The sequence below is a fragment of the Schistocerca serialis genome, chromosome 10, assembly GCF_023864345.2.
Source record: "Schistocerca serialis cubense isolate TAMUIC-IGC-003099 chromosome 10, iqSchSeri2.2, whole genome shotgun sequence".
NCBI lineage: Eukaryota > Metazoa > Arthropoda > Insecta > Orthoptera > Acrididae > Schistocerca > Schistocerca serialis.
The window spans coordinates 156,880,735-156,900,139 of NC_064647.1; the positions used below are offsets into that span (position 1 = coordinate 156,880,735).

The 19,405-nt window shown below is 41.7% G+C and overlaps 1 protein-coding gene across 1 annotated transcript in view; it reads right to left on the minus strand.

Annotated features, from left to right (window-relative positions):
- Nucleotides 1-11,234, minus strand: part of LOC126424873 (gephyrin) — a 118,527-nt gene extending 107,293 nt beyond the window's left edge. The window contains exon 1 of the mRNA XM_050087700.1: nucleotides 11,079-11,234. Within this exon, the coding sequence (XP_049943657.1) occupies nucleotides 11,079-11,121 (43 nt within the window). The 5' untranslated portion in view covers nucleotides 11,122-11,234. The remainder of the gene's footprint in view (nucleotides 1-11,078) is intronic.
- Nucleotides 11,235-19,405: the final 8,171 nt, after the last annotated feature.

A 19,405-nucleotide genomic window follows, 5' to 3' on the forward strand; every position in this document is an offset into this window, starting at 1 on the left:
ACATACAAAGGTACTGGCAAAAAATGTCATCAGCATGCTATATTCTTAATGTGTTAGCACAAGTTTGTAATAGCCACTGTCTCATGATGACATACATGCTATGCCTGCACACACTCAGTTCTTGAGAATGAGATTCTTTTCTGGGATCGAAAGAACGAAACATGGATATGGTCTTTAAACAGCAGAAAAGGGCCATAAGAATAATAGCAAAGTAATGGTCAAGGTCACTGTGTCACATTTACCCAAGAAAAACAAACTCAAAAACATTTTATATACGGGAAGACGACTGTATAATAAATTGCCACAGGAAGTGAAAAAGATAACTGCAATACACTTGTTTAAAAAGGCAGCTAAGACATTTTTCACAAGTAATGCATATTTCAAAATTACAGATTATTTAGAGGACTCGGAGTAATGGACTGTAATGACAGGGAATAACTACACCACCCTATCACATTTCAGTATATGGTTATGGTTTACTGCTTTCACAAGGATCATGTGACAAGATGCAACAACAAAAACAATCAATTATTGATAAAATTATTGAACTGGATAGATAAAAAGCTACTCACCAAGTGTCAGCAGAACACACACATAAAAGACTGTTGTGATTGGCAAGCTTTTTCAGGCAGAATGGTGAAGGAAAAGGACTGGAGAGGTCTAGGAGAAGGGGTAGATCTACTCCTCCAGTCCTAGACCACTTCAGTCCTTTTCCTTCACCCTTCTTCCTTCCCCTTCAACCCTTCTGCATGAAGAAGGAGCCACTGGCTCCGAAAGCTTGCCAATCTCAACAGTATTTTACGTGTGTGTTCTGCCATCACTTGGTGAGTACATTTTTTAAATAACGTGTCAAGATGTGAACTACATGACAGTAATGTCTGTTGGATTAGTTTTTCAGGTGAATAGTAGCAAACAGTTATATGTGGAGTCTGTAACTGAGGTTAGGGGCACAGCAGCAATGTCTCAGTCTAGGAGTCATCACTGGTTCTTTTAGTGTGAATGGTAGTGAAGAGTGTAACTACACTTTACATTGAAAGTGATCCGAAGCACTTCAGGGGCCATCAGCAAGTGTCCATGGTGTGTAGGCAGTGAAAAACAAAACTATGTTTCATCTTGCAAATTGCCTGAAACAATTTGTGTGTAAATGAAAGAACAATATACAACAGAGAATTATCAAATGAGGCAATGCAGCTGATAGAACACTGAGCTCACATCTGGGAGGATGGAGCTGCTCTGTCCAGCCACAATGATTTGAATTTTTCATGGTTTTCCTAGATCGCTAAGCAAATGTTGGGATGGTTCCTCGATCGAGGCCACGGTCAACGGCCTTTCCTATACCCGTCCTACCCTCTCCAGTCAGTCATTGATCAGTCTGGTTTGGCAGTAGAAGATAGCAAAAGGAAGGCTGAAGTTTTACCTTCCAAATTTAAGAAATCATTCACACAGGAGAATTGTGCAAATGTACCATCATTTGACCACTGCACAGAGTCCTGTACGGATGGCACAGTAATAAGCATCCCTGGGATAGAGAAATGACTGAAAGAGTTGAAAACAAATAAGCCACCAGGTCCAGATGGAATCCCAGTTCAGTTTACAAAGAGCACTCTACATCATTGGACCCTTCCTTAGTTTGCATTTATCACGAATCTCATGACCAGAGCAAAGTGCTAACCAACTGGAAAAAAACTGCAGGTGACTCCTGTATATCAGAAGGGTAAAAGAACAGACCCGAAAAATTAAAGGCCAGTATTCTTGACACTGGTTTGCTGCAGAATTCTAGAGCATATTCTGAGTTCGAATACAATAAATTTCCTAAGATCAAAAAGCTCATGTCCACAAATCAAGATGGCTTTAGAAAGCATCTCTCATACAAAAAAACAGCTTGCTCTTTTCTCACATGAACTCTGCGAACTATGGATGTAGGGCAACAGGCAGATTCCAATTTCTATATTTCCGAAAATCATTTGACATGGTACCCCACTGCAGGCTGTCAACAAAGATATGTGGATACAGATATGTGGATACAGAATAGGCTAGCTCAGAGACTTCTTAAGTAATATAACTCAGTATGTTGTCCTCAATGGTGCGTGTTCGTCAGAGACAGTGTAACATCTGGAGTACCCCAGGCAAGCATAATACAACTGTTGCTATTTTCTATATACGTAAATGATCTGGCAGACAGGGTGGGCAGCAATCTGCAATTGTTTACTGATGATGCTGTGGTGTACAGGAAGGTAAGTGACTGTAGATTGGTACAAGATGACCTAGACAAAATTTCTAGTTAATGTGATAAATGGCAACTGGCTCTTAATGTAGAAAAGTGTTAGTTAATGCAGATGAGTAGAAAAACAAAACTGTAATGTTCGAATACAGCATTAGTAGTGTCTCGTTTGACACAGTCACGTTGTTTAAACATTTGGGTGTAACGTTGCAAAGCAATATGAAATGGAACAAGCATGCGAGAATTGTGCTAGGGAAGGCAAATGTTTGACTTAGGTTTCTTGGAAGTATTTTAGGAAAGTGTGTTTCATCTGTAAAGGAGACTACATACAGGACACTAGCACAACCTATTCTTGAGTACTGCTTGAGTCCTTGGGATCCCCACAAGACTGGATTGAAAGAAGATATCAAAGCAATTCAGGGGCAAGCTGCTAATGCAGCTAATGTAGGTTTGATCAGCATGTGAGTGTTATCAGTATGCTTTGGGAGCTGAAGGGGACTCTCTGGAGGGAAGACTACATTCATTTCAAAGAACACTACTGAGAAAGTTTAGAGAATGGCATTTGGAGTTGACAGCAAAACAATCCTACTGGTGCCAACATACATTTCGCATAGGGATCACGAAGATACGATACAAGAAATTAGGGCTCAAATGGAGGCATATGGACAGTATATTTTTCCCTCGCTCTATCTGCGAGTGGAACAGGAAAGGAAATGACTAATTGTAGTTAATGGTGTCCTACACCATGCACTGCATGGTGACTTGTGGAATATGTATGTAAATGTAGAAAATACTTCCATAGGATATGTCCACTTAAAAGAACATTCGAAAATATAAAGTGGCGAAAGGTGTTCAAAACTCTCAGAAAATAGATTTAAGCTATAGGGAAAGTCAGATAATATAAACTTTGCACAAGAACCAAGAGGTAACAATGAGAATAGAAGGCGAAGAGCAAAGTGCTCAGATTGGAAAGGGTTTTAAGACAGGGATGTAGTCTTTCTCCTACTGTTCAAATAGTAAATCAAAGAAGCAATGACAAAAACAAAATAAAAGATGCAGGAATGGGATTAAAATTCACAGTAAAAGAAAATTAATAAGAAGATTTGCCAATGACATAGCTACCCACAGTGAAGGCGAAGAAAACTTATGGAACCTGTTCAATGGAATGAATAGTCTAATCAGCAGAGAATATGGATTACACTAAAGGAAGACTAAAATAACAAGTAGCAGAAATGAGATTAATGATGAAGTTATCAGAACTGGAGACATGAAGTAGACAAAGAGAAAGAATTCTGCTAGCTTGGAAGCAAGATAATGTGTGGCAGAGGAAGCAATTTGGGTATAAGAAGCAGAGTACCACAAGAAAAAGGGGGCTTTTCTCACTAAAAGTAGAATACTTTCAACAAAATGTAGGCATAAATTTGAGGAAGGAATTTCTAAGAAGATATATCTGGAGCACAGCAGTGTATGGAAGTGAGTAATGGACTGTGGGAAAACCACAAAAGAGAATTTAAGATGTGGTGTTGCAGACGGATGCTGGCAATGAATTGGACTGAAGACCAGAAATAATGAAGCTCTCCAGAGAACTGGTGAGGAAATGAGCCAGTAAAAACCACTGGAAAAATGAGGTGCTGAATGATAAGACATTTATTCAGACATCAGGGTAAAACTTTCATGGAACTATGGGGTGCTGTGAAAGATAAAACTATAGAAGACAGAGACTGGAATACATCCAGCAAATATAGTATTTCAAGACGTTGGGTTATGTTCTACTCTGAAATAAACAAGCTGACACAAGAGAGGAAGTCATGGTTGGCCTTATCAAACCAGCTAGAAAACTGACAGGGACGTTGAGAGGGGGGGGTGGGAGGGGGGGGGGGGGTTGTGAGAGCTTACGAACCTTCAGTGTGTCTTGATGGTAGATATATTACGTACTGTCCAGAAGGCCATTGTTTTTGCAATTTTAGAACTATTAACAACAGTGATCAACAAATACTTGTCCTTTTCTGAGATCCACAGTGTCAAAAGTGTGCCAACAATACCAAATTTCAGACATTACTTCTCATCACAGACAATTCAGTGGTCGACGATCACTTACTGACTGAGAGCAGCGGTATTTGCATAGAGTTGCCAGTGCTTACAGACAAGCAACACTAATAATCAATTTTTTTTAAATGTAACATAAGTGAATGGATTAAAAAAAAAACTACTCACCAAGTAGTGGCGGGAGAACACACGTATAAAAGGTATTAAAATCTGCAAGCTTTCAAAGCCAGTGGCTCCTCCTCCTGGCAGTTCTGGGCAACTTTTCTGAACTCTACCACTTTTCCTAAGCCTTCCCAGTCCTTTTCCTTCATCCTGCGTCCTTCCCCTTCAACCCTTCTGCCACAGGGAGCCATGGGCTACAAAAGCTGGCAAATTTTAATATCTTTTGTATGTGTGTTCTCCTACCGCTGCGTGATATAACTACAGTAATCAATGTGGGACGTACGATGAATGTATCAGTTAGGACAGTGTGGTGAAATATGATATTCATGAGCTTCAAGCAGCAGATGACTGACATGAGGTGCCAGCATGGCTTTCTTTGGTTACTTCCAGTCCCTGGTAGCTTAAGGCACTGTTTCTTGGGATAAAACTAATAGTTGTCGCAATGAAATTACTGAGTTATATAAAAGTGTTATTCAAATCTTGACACATAATTCTTAGAGGGCTTACTGGAAGCTCCTATTTCAAAAGTTGTGTGCATGTTCAGTATCCTCCTATACATCGCCTCTCCTGGGCCCATGACCATATCAGTTTGACCCTAGATAACTAGAAAACTGTGACTCGATCACGAGTCTCATATCAGTTGGTGAGAGCTGATGGTAGGGTTCAAGTGTGGCGCAGACCCCACGAAGCCGTGGATGCAAGTTACCAACAAGGCACTGTGCAAGCTTGTTGTGGCTCCATAATGGTGTGGCCTGTGTTTACATGGTACGGACGGGATTTTCTGGGCCAACTGATCATTTTGGAGACTATTTGCAGCCAATCATGTTCCCAAATGACAACTGAATTTTTATGGATGACAATGCACCATGTCACCAGGCCAAAATTGTTCGTGGTTGGTTTGAAGAACATTCTGGACAATCTGATCGAACGATCTGGCCATCCAGATGGCCCGCCATGAATCTCATCAAACACTTATGGGACATAATCAAGAGGTCAGTTTATGCACAAAATCCTGCACTGGCAACACTTTTGCAATTATGGAAGACTATAGAGGCAGTGCAGCTCAATATTTCTGCAGGAGACTTCCAACAACTTGTTGAGTCTGTGCTATGTTAAGTTATTGCACTATGCCTGGCAAAAGAAGGGTCTGAATGATATTAGGAGGTATCCCACGACTTTTGTCACCTCAGTGTATGTTGATCAAGAATCAAACCATAAAGATCATGTAACCACACTCAGTCCTGCATGTTTTGCTCTGATAATCATCTATAAAGTGTGATCATCAGGTGCCAGAATGGCTTTATTTGGTTACTTCCAGTCCCTGGTAGGTTAAGGCACAGTTTTTTGGGATAAAACTAATAGTTGTTTCAATGAAATTATTGCGTTACAGAAAAGTGTTATTCAAATCTTGTCACATAGTTCTTCGAGGGCTTACTGGAAGCTCCTATTTCAAAAGTCGTGTGCATGTACAGTATCCTCCCTATACATATACAAGTGCATGTTCAAAGACTTGTGAGCTACTTTGGTGCTCAGAATGAGATTTTCACTTTGCAGTGGAGTGGGTGCTGATGCGAAACTTCCTGGCGTATTAAAACTGTGTGCTGGACAGTCTGCAAACACCTCCCAGACTGGCTAGGCCATATCTCCACAATATCCTTTCTTTCAGGAGTGCTAGTCTTTCAAGTTTCTGTGAAGTTCGAAGGTAGGAGACGGGTTATTGGCAGAAGTAAAGCTGTGAGGATGGGTCGTGACAGGTCAGTTGGTAGAGCACTTGACCACAAAAGGCAAAGGTCCTAAGTTCGAGTCTTAGTTCAGCACACAGTTTTAATCTGTCAGGGAGTTTCATACTTTGCTGCATAATGCACTGCCAAAATACAAAAAGTGATTGGAGAAGGAACTGGATTTAGAGCAAAGTTAAAACCATTTCTTATTGAGAAGTGTTTTTACAGGGTAAATGATTACGTCAGCTTACAGAAATACTAACCCTCATTTATTTCCTTAGTTTTTAGTCTGTTAACAGATTTACTATCTATGCTGTACAAGAAAGCTTCTACTGTTGGATTCTGATTTTCTCTGTTTGAGGTTCAGTGCAAAACACTTCCTCAGAGGATCTGGTAGTAGATTAGTTGTCAAGGGTATGATGTTGGCAGGTCATCATGTATTATACTTTCCAGCAGTTGTGTGTTCATGTGTTTACATTTTTCGGAAGTGTATTATATGTAAATTACATTTTTTACTTGACTTCTTGAGCATGATGTACTCTCCTTGCAGACTATGTGATTTCCTTTCCATTCATGTACCGAGCAAGGTGGTTAAGCCAGTGTAAACGCACTGGACTTGCACTCAGAAGCAGCAGGGTTCAAGAATGATCCAACAATCCTGACTTGGGTTTTTCACAGTTTTGCCAAATTACTAATGTTAATGCTGGGATGATTCCACTGAAAAGGAAATGGCTGAGTTCTTGTTATATCTGTATTTATAATTTCTGTAACTAGTCTGACATGTTCGATACTGATGTGTTGAATAGTCTACGGACGAGTAAATAATAAGCCCCAGTCTACAAAAATGTGATACAACTGAAATCTCAGGTTACTAATCAATATTAATTCTTACTGAACTGTCTAAACAAACGTTGCTTGTAATGAAAAAATCTGCCTCTGAATTATTTCGAGGAGAGATTTTGGAACCAGATTTTAAATTGCAAGACATTTCCAGGGGCAGATGTGGACTCTTGACAACAATTTACTCATTATGAACCGTAGACTAAAACTGAAGAAACTGCAAAAAGGTAGGAATTTAAGGAGATGGGATCTGCAAAAACTGAAGGAACCAGAGGTTGTAGAAAGTTTCAGAGGGAGCATTATGGAACAACCGACAAGAACAAGGAAAAGAATACAGTAGATGAAGAATGGGTAGCTCTGAAAGAGATGAAATAGTGAAGGCATCAGAGGACCAAGTAGGTAATAAGATAAGGGCTAGTAGAAATCCTTGGGTAACACAAGAGATACTGAATTTAATTGATAAAAGAGAAAATATGAAAATGCAGTAAGTGAAGCAGGTGAAAGGGAATAAAAACATCTAAAAATGAGATTGACAGGAAGTGCAAAATGACTAAGCAGGAATGGCTAGACAACAAATGTATGGATTTAGAAGCACATATCACAAGGGGAAAGACAGATGCCATCTACAGGAAAATTAGAGAGATCTTTGGAGAAGAGAGAAGCATCTGTATGAATATCAAGGGCTCAGATGGAAAAGCAGACCTAAGCAAATAAGGGAAAGCAGAAAGGGTATATAGAGGGTCTATACAAGGAAGATGTACTTGAGAGAAATATTATGGAAATGGAAGATGACATAGCTCAAGATGAGAAGGGAGATATAATACTTCTTGAAGAATTCAACAGAGCACTGCAAGACCCAAGTCGAAACAAGGTCCCAGGCGTAGATAACATTCTGTTAGAAATACTGATAACCTTGGGAGAGCCAGCCACGACAGAACTTTTGCACCTGGTGAGTAAGATGTATGAGACAGGTGAAATACCCTCAGACTTCCGGAAGAATATAATAATTTCAATTCCAAAGAAAGCAGGTGCTGACAGGTGTGAAAAATCACCAAAGTACTGGTTTAATAAATCGTGGCTGCAAAATACTAACACAAATTCTTTACAGAAGAATGGATAACTGGTAGGAGCCAACCTTGGAGGAGATCAGTTTGCATTGCGGAGAAAGGTAGGAACACGCGAGGCAATACTGACCCTACAAATTCTCACAGAAGATGAGTTAAGGACAGGTAAACATATTTTTATAGTGTTTGTACACTTGGAGAAAGCTTTTGACAATGTTGATTGGAATACTCTGTTTGAAAGGGAAACAGTTGTTGAAAAGGGAGTGAGACAGGGCTACTGCCTGTCCCCAATGTTATTCAGTTTGTATATTGAGGAAACAGTAAAGGAAAGAAAAGAAAAATTAGGAGTAGGAATCAAAGTCCCAGGAGACGAAATAGAAACTCTCATAGCACTGTAATTCTGTCAGAGATAGCAAAGGACTTGGAAGAGCAGTTGAATGGAACTGATAGTGTCTTGAAAGGAAGATATAAGATGAACATCAACAAAAGCTGGAATGTAGACAAATTAAGTCAGGTGATGCTGAGGGAATTAGACTATGAAATGAGACAAAGTAGTAGATGAGTTTTGCTATAGGAGCAGCAAAATAATTAATGAGGGTTGAAACAGAGAGGATATGAAATGTAGACCAGCAATGACAAGAAAAGCATTTCTGAACAAGAGAAATCTGCTAATGGCGAGTAGGCTATATATTTAAGTGTCAGAAAATCTTTTCTGAAAGAATTTGTATGGAGTGTAGCCATGTGCAGAAGTGAAACATGGACAAGAAACAGTTGACAAGAAGAGAAGAGAAGAGAAGAGAAGAGAAGCTTTTGAAATGTGGTGCTACGGAAGAATGCTGAAGTTCAGATGGGTAGATCACATAACTAATGATGAGGTACTGAACAGAATTGGGGAGACCAGAATTCTGTGGCACAACCTCACTAGAAGAAGGGATTGATTGAAAGGACACTTTCTGAGACATCAAGGAATCACCTTAGTACTGGGTGAAGTGTGAGGGGTAAAAATCAAATAGTGACACCAAGAGATGCGTACAGTAAGCAGATGCAGAAGGATGTAGGTCACAGTAGTTACTCCGAGATGAAGATGCTTGCACACGATAGAGCAGAATGGAGAGCTGGACCATATCACTTGAACAGTATCCTGTACACGCTTCCACTGCCACATCAGTTACAAATTACTGTAGCCTACTGTTATGACTCAGCAGATTGTAAGCACATCCGGGTCTAGTGCAGCAGGGGATACAACCCGTCGGCTTTGGACAAGGACGTCACAAGCCGCCAGAGAGCAGTTTACCATTTTCGCTTTTGCTGTTATGTTTCAGTTTCGTTTTTTTACTGATTGCTTAATAAAGTGGATCTGTTTATTCTATCTCGTGAGATTTTTTTTTTTAAAAAGCCAAAAAACACTTATCAGCCACTGAAGGGAGCTACAACACTAAGAAGAATCGCTTCTCGATTGGCCACTTGTGACGTCATTGTCCAAAGCCGACGGGTTGTATCCCCTGCTGCACTAGTCCCGCACATCCTACTACTCAAGAAGAAGACAGTTACAAATGTAACATCAAGTAAGAAACTAGACCACTGCTTGGCTGTTTAATCTTGCAAGGAGTAATGACAATACTCACTCAATATACTCCATTTATGTGAAAAATAACCAGAAACCCTTTAGTACAAGGCACAAAGTTCACAGTTACAAAACTTGTAGAAATGGAAACATGGGCATATTATGTTCTGACTCAACAGTTACTGAAAATACAAGAGAGCTCTCCAATAGTTCAGCTCAAAATGTTTCTACTTTGATTAAAATAACTTTGTGATTGATTTTTCAGCAATTGGAGTGGTAGGTGCATCTGCTAGCAGTCTTAGTTCTCTCTTGAGCAAAACAACACAAACACGCACACGATTCCACATTCAGTGGCACTTCTATGGAATATAAGCAGATTGTCAAGCAGATTGAATGACAGTATACCTCATTTATATCTGCAGCATACTGTTTTCAGATTACTGTCACAAGGTCTAACTTCTTAAAGAGCCATACACAAGATGTTCTAAAGGGCGCACTATGGTTTATTCCTACAGTTATTTCTTAATGTATGAAGCTATCACTTAGAGCTGTGTAAACAATTTCAATGCATATTTATTTTTGTTAAGCTTTAGACATTTTTGTAAGCATATTACTAACTTATTACATCTATATTAATGTGTGTGCTCCTGAAACGTAAGGTAATCAGTCCAGTTTTGATTAGTAAATGATTGAAACAAAGTATGTTGCTCTTAACACAAAAAGTGCTCAGAGCTTTTACTTGCTTCCAGCAAACTTTGATTTTGTCGCGCCTGATACCTGATGTACAGCTTTTGGGGCATTGGTTTTAACGTCAGAAATAAACCTGATGATACTGACAATTATGAAAAAATAAAGTATACACCTTACTTGCTCATGACGGTTATATTTCCATTTTTTGGGATTCGTGGAAGGCAAGTTTTTGTGAGGCAGGGCGGGTGAAATATTATTTGTACGTTTTTGCTATAACCTGTTCTGTAATGGTACAAAAATGAATTTATCTACCAAAATAGGTATTATAAACACGTGTACACACTTTAAACCGGGCAAATTAATTTAAGAAGAATGATCCAAAAAATCATGATTGTCTTCGATAATGGACATAACAACACTTGGAACACGTTGGTAATCACATGTTTAGTTTATTACACGATAATCGCAGACAGTTCTACTCGAAAACCGAATACTGATGCAAACTTTTCAAATGTTATATCGTGCTCTTTACAGGGATCATTTTATAGCCGCAATGGGTATATGCTTAAAACAAATGTATGGCTGATTTGTGATAAAAGCAGAACACCTCACGCTATATTCTTTATTTGCGCAGGAAGCAGATATTTCGACAACATCCTTGGTTACCGAATTATGATGATTATCTGCAAGACCACACACTGACAGTCTCAAGCGAATTGCATTCGTGCCTACCACATACACGATCCAGAGAAATAATTATAATAGCTAACCTGTCAAGATGCCGATACGAAATTTGTCACCGACAGTGCTCATCTTCGCTGTTTACCAGTGGGAGGGGAAGGCTGCACTGCGGTGCGGGCACGAACTACTACTGTTCAAACAGTTCTGAGTTCAGCCTTCAACATTCGCTTGCGTAATCATGCTATTCATTGAATACACAATGAGTTCTGCAAACGTAGGGAACCAGAAAGGCAGATTTCCGCCGGGTAAATGATGATAATGTCTGACGAAGCGAAAGGGCATCAGCGTCTAGACTGCAGCTGAATTACCGGCTTTAACGTTTTAAATATTCCAAGTGTCTTTCCAACAAATAAGTTATTTTTAATTTGTCTACTGTACTTCGACATTTTGGAGCATACGTGCCCCCCTATGTACCTATTAAATATAGTTGGTAGTAAATGGTCTTTTGAGGTCAGTGGTTTTGTCCTGTACATTTGAGCACCTTCATTTATTTTTAAAAAATAAACTTACGTTCCTTAAAATTCGTTCTCAGGCAGAGGCTATATATTTTGATCTACTTTATGTCCCAAGAAATTAATAAGTGATGCTAAATAAAATAATTATTTCCCTTCGCTTTCAATTCACGATTGCTGTTGGGTGCCACACACGCCGGATTATTCTTCTCGGCAGTTGTAGTAACTCGTGATTTTACCACTGAAAACTGTGTCCGCTATCAAGTAACTTGTGCAAGTACTTGTCGTGGTGTTTACATTAGAACAAAAAGTTGCTCAATGTTACTTCTGCAAAACCTCTGGCAAGTTCATCTATGCAAGTACTTCCCGAAATGTTTCCATTAATGTAGCAGGAAAGGGGGGAGGGTAGTTAATGCTCAATCAAAAAAAATTAAAAGCCACATTCTTTAATTGTTGTTGACTTATATTGAAAACACACTTTTTAAAGTGGTTCTGGCGTGTTACTAGCGTCCAAGCGCCCGCGACATGAGAATATTTTTTATCACAGTCTTAACAAAATCGAAGCACTTTCAATAAGGTTTACTAACGTGTGGAGGGTGGAGGAGGTACTTTAGGCCCACCTTAAAAAACTTTAAAATGCAAATTTCTACAGTAGTTAGTGACTTTTCCTTGTAACATACCTTTTTAAGAGATGATGTGTTGATTGACATAAAACAAAGTTTTGCCTATGTTTAACTGAGAAATTTAAATCATGTATTGAATCACGAAGAGCAATTCATTAAAAACAACGATATTTGTTCCAGTATTTTAAAATAAAGCAATTGACTAGCTTACAATATTTTGAAAAGGTGGGCATGAAGTAACCCAGTCCCCTCCGATTCATGGTACTGGGTGGATTAAAAACCAAAGCAGCCTTCGCCGTTGTTGCCTAGGCAGTTAGAATACTGTAACTTTCTCGGTTGTTGCGCTATTATTATTATTGAAGGAAAATGTGCTATTCTTATTGAAGCAAAATCGTGGCAAAACAAGAAGAAGAAAAGAAAACAGAAATATCTAGATGAAGAATTGGATACAGGAGCGTATAGATAAACAGTATTCAATTAACTGAATCAGAAAACTTGGCTCAGATTAAAAACTCTCTGAGAACGTCGTACACAAGTTTCGAACACCTTTTACGTTGTCAAATAATCGAAAAGAGACTGCAAAAATGTAGTATAATGCCTTTTAATTACTCTTCGACTTCTGCACACAATATTTGATACTTTTATTACAAATGTAATGCATTTATGTTTACGCTACCATTATAAAAACACGCAAAAATTTAAAGACATCTGTTCTGCTATTCTATTCCCCGATTTGGTGGAACAAAACGATCGGTCGACGCATTTCGCGTTTCATTACATGACGATGTTCAGTTACAAGTTTAGAAGTTCTAGGGGTGCATTTGTTTTGGTTCATCTGCCTTTGCACCATTCTTTTTTTCAACACTGACATTTTCGCCTCGATGTCATGCAAGTTTGAGAAAAACTTCCAGCACCTGGAAGTACTTGCACCAAGTTGCACACAGAATATGGTTATGGTAAAATCAGCTATTAACAACACAGCTTACGACTAGGTCGGCTGTCGAAATATTCTGCATAACACGGAATCTACAACTATTATCTGGACAATTACTTGATATAAATAGCTTCCCAATGCTCATTGGGTGCAACATTTAGTCACACAATAGAAATTATAGATAAACTGAATGGTAGAAGGTATTGTGTGTGCATATTTTCTGTTATCTTGCTCAAAGCACAATAGAAATTATAGATGAACTGAATGGTAGAAGGTATTGTGTGTGCATATTTTCTGCGATCTTGCTCAAAGCTTTCGACTGTGTAAAACAACGTATCAGTAAAAAAACCCACATTATGGCACCAAAGTCCAGCCACTCGGCTAGAATCCTTCTAACATAACAGGAAACGAAATAGTTGCCCTAACAGGTTCAGGCGAATCAATAAAATCAGAGGGGGTAACAATTAAGTATTGTGTTCCCCAGGGGTCGATTCTTGGGCCACTGTTTTGTGTGTATATTAATGGCCTACAAACATAAGTAAATAGCAATTCAAATATAGCAATGTTTGTTGATCAAGGGCATGAAATCCTCTGTGCATATTACAACTGAAACAACAACACAAAAAGTATACAAATGGTTCACAGCAATAGTTCCAAAACAAACTTAATGCAATTTCTGATGGCAAATAACAAGCTGCAAGCTCATGAAGTAGATATCAATAGTAAGAAAATAAATGAAACTACACATATAAGATTTGTAGGAATACAAATGGATAATAAATTAACATGGAATAAACACATTGACCACTTGCTCAAGAAACTTCAGCTTGCTTTGCACTAAGAGCTATTTTGATGTGTGCTGATAGGGAAATAATAATGTTATTCTACTTTGAATATTTCAACTCTCAGATCTCGTATGATATGGCATAATATTCTAAGGAAATGCTGCAAAAATGGAAAAAATTTTAAATGACAAAAACTAGCTGTGACATTGATCTGTGGTGTTAGAAATCAGCTACTCTGTAAGCAACTGTTTAATACCACTCACACTATTCACTGATGATATTTGACACAAATAACTAAAAACTTTCCAAAACTAATTGTGATATTCACAACCATGACACAAGGCAGAAGCAAAGCCTTCACAAACATTCAATAATTCTCCATATAATACAACAAGGAGTTATCCATTCTGGAACAAGAATTTACAATAAGCTCCCACTGAATGTAAAACCCCCCATGCATTCAAGCAGAAATTAAAACAGTCCCCCATAAGCCGCACTGTATATAGTTTAAATTACTTTCTAGAGCTATAAGTTTTGTGTAAGAAGTATCACACACAGTCCAGTCACATTATGTGGCCATCTCCTTTGTTCGACATCAGCATACAATAACTTGAGGAAATATGAAATAGTTGTAGGTAAACAACTAGAATTCTCTCAGATACAGATTTATTCACACTTAGCTTCTACACAGATACAAGTCCGGAGGCTAACTCCCGTTAGCGTCCAACATCCTGCCCAAAGCCTTCTCCTCTACGCCACATAGCCCCCCCCCCCCCCCCCGCACAGTATGGAGTACATACCTGTGAATGGGGGGGGGGTGAGAAGTTAGGAAGGTAACATACAGTTCTTCTGTGTCAGGCGGAAGCGGTCGACTGGTAGGAGACTGGGGGTGAAACCCGATACGTCAACAGTGAAGTCAGCCAGCGACGCCGGCAGATGAAGACGACATCCCGTCCTGGAGTGGAGGTGTAGCACTTCGTCAGCCGGCAGGCAGAGAATCACCTTGCCAGAAGGCCTAACAAAGGCACGCAAATTGCCATACACAGCACTTCTGCTCAATTTAAAGCGGCGCACCACACGAGATTCTGCACTTCCTCCCTCAATATTGTCACACACGAGTACCACACACACCGTATCGCCATCTACGACAACAGATAATTTATGTATATCATCAGGGTGCACATGTGTTGTGAATTCTTGGGTGGCACCTGTACGAGCAATGTTAGGGAGGCAGGGAGGTGTGGGAAAGCCATGGCAGGGGGAAGCATCTGCTAAGAGGGGGGTGGTAGGTGCACTGGACTGCGCAGGAGACAACCTCAGGCGATCAGCTGACAGACGAGGGAGCGTGACTGAAGGCAACAAGGAGCCAGCGTGGATTGAATGGCGTGACAAAGAGCTGTCACACGAAGATGGTAACACAATGGTAGAATCCGAGTGGTTGGCAGTTCGACTGTGAGGGCTGTGAGGAGTGAAGACCCGAAAAGATTGGCCACTCGAATTAGATGAACGCGGAGAAAGAGCAATGCTCGGCAGAGAAACACGCTGTGGAGGATCAATACCCAAATGCATGGTGTGGGAAGATGGATGGCCGCTCGAAGCAGGAGTGGGAGAAATAGGGGCAGAATCAGGGAGGTTCACCTGAGGCTCAATGAAAGCTGGTTTCACTCGGTTGAGTGAGACCATGGTTACAGAGTCTTTTATGAGGAGATCCATGTTATTCTCAGAGCATTTGACGACCTTGTAAGGACCTGTGTAGGGCGACTGAAGTGGGGCTTTGACTGAGTCGTCTCTGAGAAACACATACTCACAAGAGTCTAGCGTGCACGGTACGTACATGCGCGGAGGTGTATGAGCAGCCGGCGGCTGAATTTTGCTGCAGTGCAAGCGCACCCGCTCGAGAAGTGAAGGGAGTTCAGAGGGCCGTGGAAGTGGGGTCGGAGTGACTAATTCTCCAGGCAAAACCAGAAGTTGGCCATACACAAACTCGGCTACGGAGCCCTTGAGGTCTTCCTTGAAAGTCGCACGAAGGCCAAGAAGCACGAAGGGCAGTGCCTCTGTCCATAGTGAGTCATGGCAATGCATGGCAGACTTTAAGGTGCGATGCCATCGCTCGACAAGCCCATTGCTTTGGGGGTGGTATGCAGAAGTATGACAATACCACACATTTTACATAAGTCAGAGAAAACTGAAGACTCGAATTGTCGCCCCTGGTCAGTGGTGAGGTAAACATGTGAGCCAAATCTAGAGATCCACGAATCTAAGAATGCTCGACTTACTGTCTCAGAGGTAATGTTTGGAATAGGCACAGCCTCAGCCCACCGAGTCATCCTGTCGAAAGCTGTAAACAAGTAACAGAAACCCTCGGAGGCGGGCAAAGGGCTTACGAGGTCGACATGAACATGGTGAAACCGGCCTGGCGGTTGGGCAAAACAGCCAAGGGGTGGAGAAGTGTGCCTGGAAACTTTGTTCTGTTGACACACCATGCATGCCCTTGCCCAAGACTGACAGTCACGGTGCATGTCTCTCCAGACAAACCGTTCAGCTACCAGATGGGTGGAAGCTTTGACACCGGGGTGTGCTAATGTGTGTAGTTTGTCAAAGACCTGGCGTTGAAGGGGCTTAGGAATGAATGGCCACAACGTACGAGTCGATTCATCACACCATACTAAGTCAGATATGCCAGGGAAAGTAGAGCGTACCGGTTGGAGAGAGGAGCTGTGGTCTGAAATTAACTGCACGGTATCGGGGTCTGCCGATTGCAACCGAGGTAGGTCCGTTAAGTCAATTAAGGTTGTGACAGCACCAACAAGCAAGAGGAAATCAGCGACCACATTGTCCACTCTTCGGATGTAGCGAATGTCATTTGTAAATTGCAAGATGTAATCGATGTGACAAAAGCATCGTGGGGGCGGATCAGCCGCAGGATTTTTTATGGCAGGAACCAACGGCTTGTTATCAGTGAGCACATAGAATTCTCGTCCCTCAACATCAGTTCTGAAGTGTCTTATGGCCTCGTAAACTGCAAGTAATTCTCTGTCGAATGCTGAGTATTTCTTCTGCGCGTTGTTTAGCTTTTTTGAGAAAAACTGCAGGGGGGTCGTAACATCGTTGTATGTCTGACTCAGTACTGCACCGATAGCATTGTCAATAGTGTCAGTAGTGATAAACATTGTGGCGTCTGCCCATGGGTGAGCAATAGTGACAGCGGAGGCCAACAGCTGTTTGAGTTCGTTAAATGCCTTGTCCAGGTCTGGTGTCCATGGTACCTGGCGGGTGCCGGAAGTTTGTGGGCCAGCGAGAGCATCTGTGAGAGGAGCCTGCACCACAGAAGCGGCTGGCAAATGTTTCCGGTAATAATTAACTGTTCCGATGAACCTGCATAATTCCCTATAGGTCTGAGGGCGTAGCATCTCGAGAACAGGCTTGATCTTGTCTTGTGGTGGTGTCAGACTGTCCGATGACACAATATAACTTAGGAATGTGACGGATGACTGGTGCAATTGAGTCTTTTTATTGTTCAGTTCAATACCAGCGGCCGCTAAAATATCTGTCATGACTTGAACACACTCCTCGCTCTGTTACAAAGTAGAAGCAAAAACCAATATGTCGTCCATGTATACGAAACAAAAGTCTAGATGGGATAAAGTTTGATTGATGAAACGCTGCCACGTTTGGGGGGTGTTTTTCAACCCAAACGGCATAAATTTGTATTGGAACAGCCCTAAGGGAGTGGTTATGGCAGTCTTCTCAATATCCTCCGGAGCCATAGGAATCTGATGAAATGCATGCTTACAGTCCAAAACAGATAAGTACTTTGCACCTGCGACCGCATGATTGAAGTCTGCAATGTGTGGGACCGGATATTTATCAATGATGGTGCGGGCATTTAAATGCCTATAGTCCCCGACCATACGCCAAGTACCGTCTTTCTTTTGGTCAAACAGGATAGGACTAGCCCAGCAACCGGAAGAAGGTTCAATTATTCCCTTTTGTAACAGATCATCCAATTGTTCTTTTGCAATTTTCATAAATTCCGGCTTGAGGCGGCGTGGGCATTGCGATATGGGCGGCCCATCGGTTAGACGTAACCGATGAACTGTGCCATTAGTGACTACTGCAATACGTGGCTCGGCACAACAGTCAGATGTCCGTGAAGCGGAGCAGGCAGTGGCGGACAGGCCAAGCTGTGGTGCTGAGGGCACGGAAGTACAGGTGTGCCACCCGCTCGTAGGCTGCGTAAAGGCCGCACACGTGTTAACATGGGCGAGGTTGGTACACTGGTTCTTGGTAGCGAACCGTGCCACTACGAGCGCTGTGGGCACAAATGGGCGTGGCCGAACAGCAGATGGCCGTAGTTCATTGCCACGAGCTTGGCAAGTTAATTGTCCATTCGGAACGCAAGGAGCATGAGCACTTGGGCGTACACTATCACTACAAAAGGGGGTGCTGACACAGTTTACAGAGTTCACAACATTGTCGTTAACGTGCGCGGGCACGGGAACACCAGATTGGCATGGACTGACCTTGTCTGCAGCCGACGAGTCGTCTGCTTGTAGTGCTGCGAGGCATTGTTGTGTGGAGGCCAACTCGTGGTGTATGTCGCGGAGATGCAGCAGCATTACCGTACGTTCCATCCGCAACTTCGAAGACTTGGCGCACTCCACTAGCCACTTGTTTGTCCAAGATTGCAGCTCCAAGGATAGGTTTACACACTTCTTGGCACAGCACACGTTTGGTGTTAGCCGGCAAAGTGAAAGGAATATGTTTGTTAAGGGGGGGAGTAAAACACAGTATTTTGCACAAAATCTAGTGACAACTGATAATGCTTGAGGAAATCAATTCCGAGAATAGGTTCTTCAATTGTTGACACTAGAAACGTCCACTCCAGCTTGCACTCGGGCGAAAGTTTCACTGTATACAAAGTGGAACCCGAACACTGTAGGGTAGACAAGTTCACTGCACGAAGTACTGTTTTGTGTGGTTGCACTTTATTGGTTGCTAGGCGAACTGGCAGCAAAGAGACGTCTGCGCCAGTGTCTACCAGAAAACATACACCTGATCGTAAATCGCGAACATAGACTCGACCACACTTACTGTTATTGTCCGAAACGGAGTGCAACGTGGGATGGTGCCCGTTGTTTACATCGCAGGAGGTGGCACCGTAGACCGTAGCCTACCTGCGGTTGGAGTTTGGGTAAGAACACGGTGACTGGCATTTGCGAGCTTGCTCCCCGAATCTCGCGTGGAAGAAACAGTAAGGTAGGGCGGGCCTGTGCTCCTGTGGGTAGTTGCTAGGTGACGGAGTATGTGCCACAGTCTTCCACAGAGGCCGATGCACTGTCGTTGCAGGGAGTTGAAGGTGCAGGCAGGGCGGCTAGTTGAACAAACTTGTTATTAGCAGTACCAGACAAGAGCGTGGCGTCAGAAAGCGTCTTACTGCGGTCACGTCCAGAATGCAGTGCACGGAGCTCACGTTGTCTGGCGGAGTATGCTCTGTCAGCGGCGCGTAAACGTTCATTTACTGGCCCATCTTCATACGCAGAGATTGCAGTCTGGACAGGC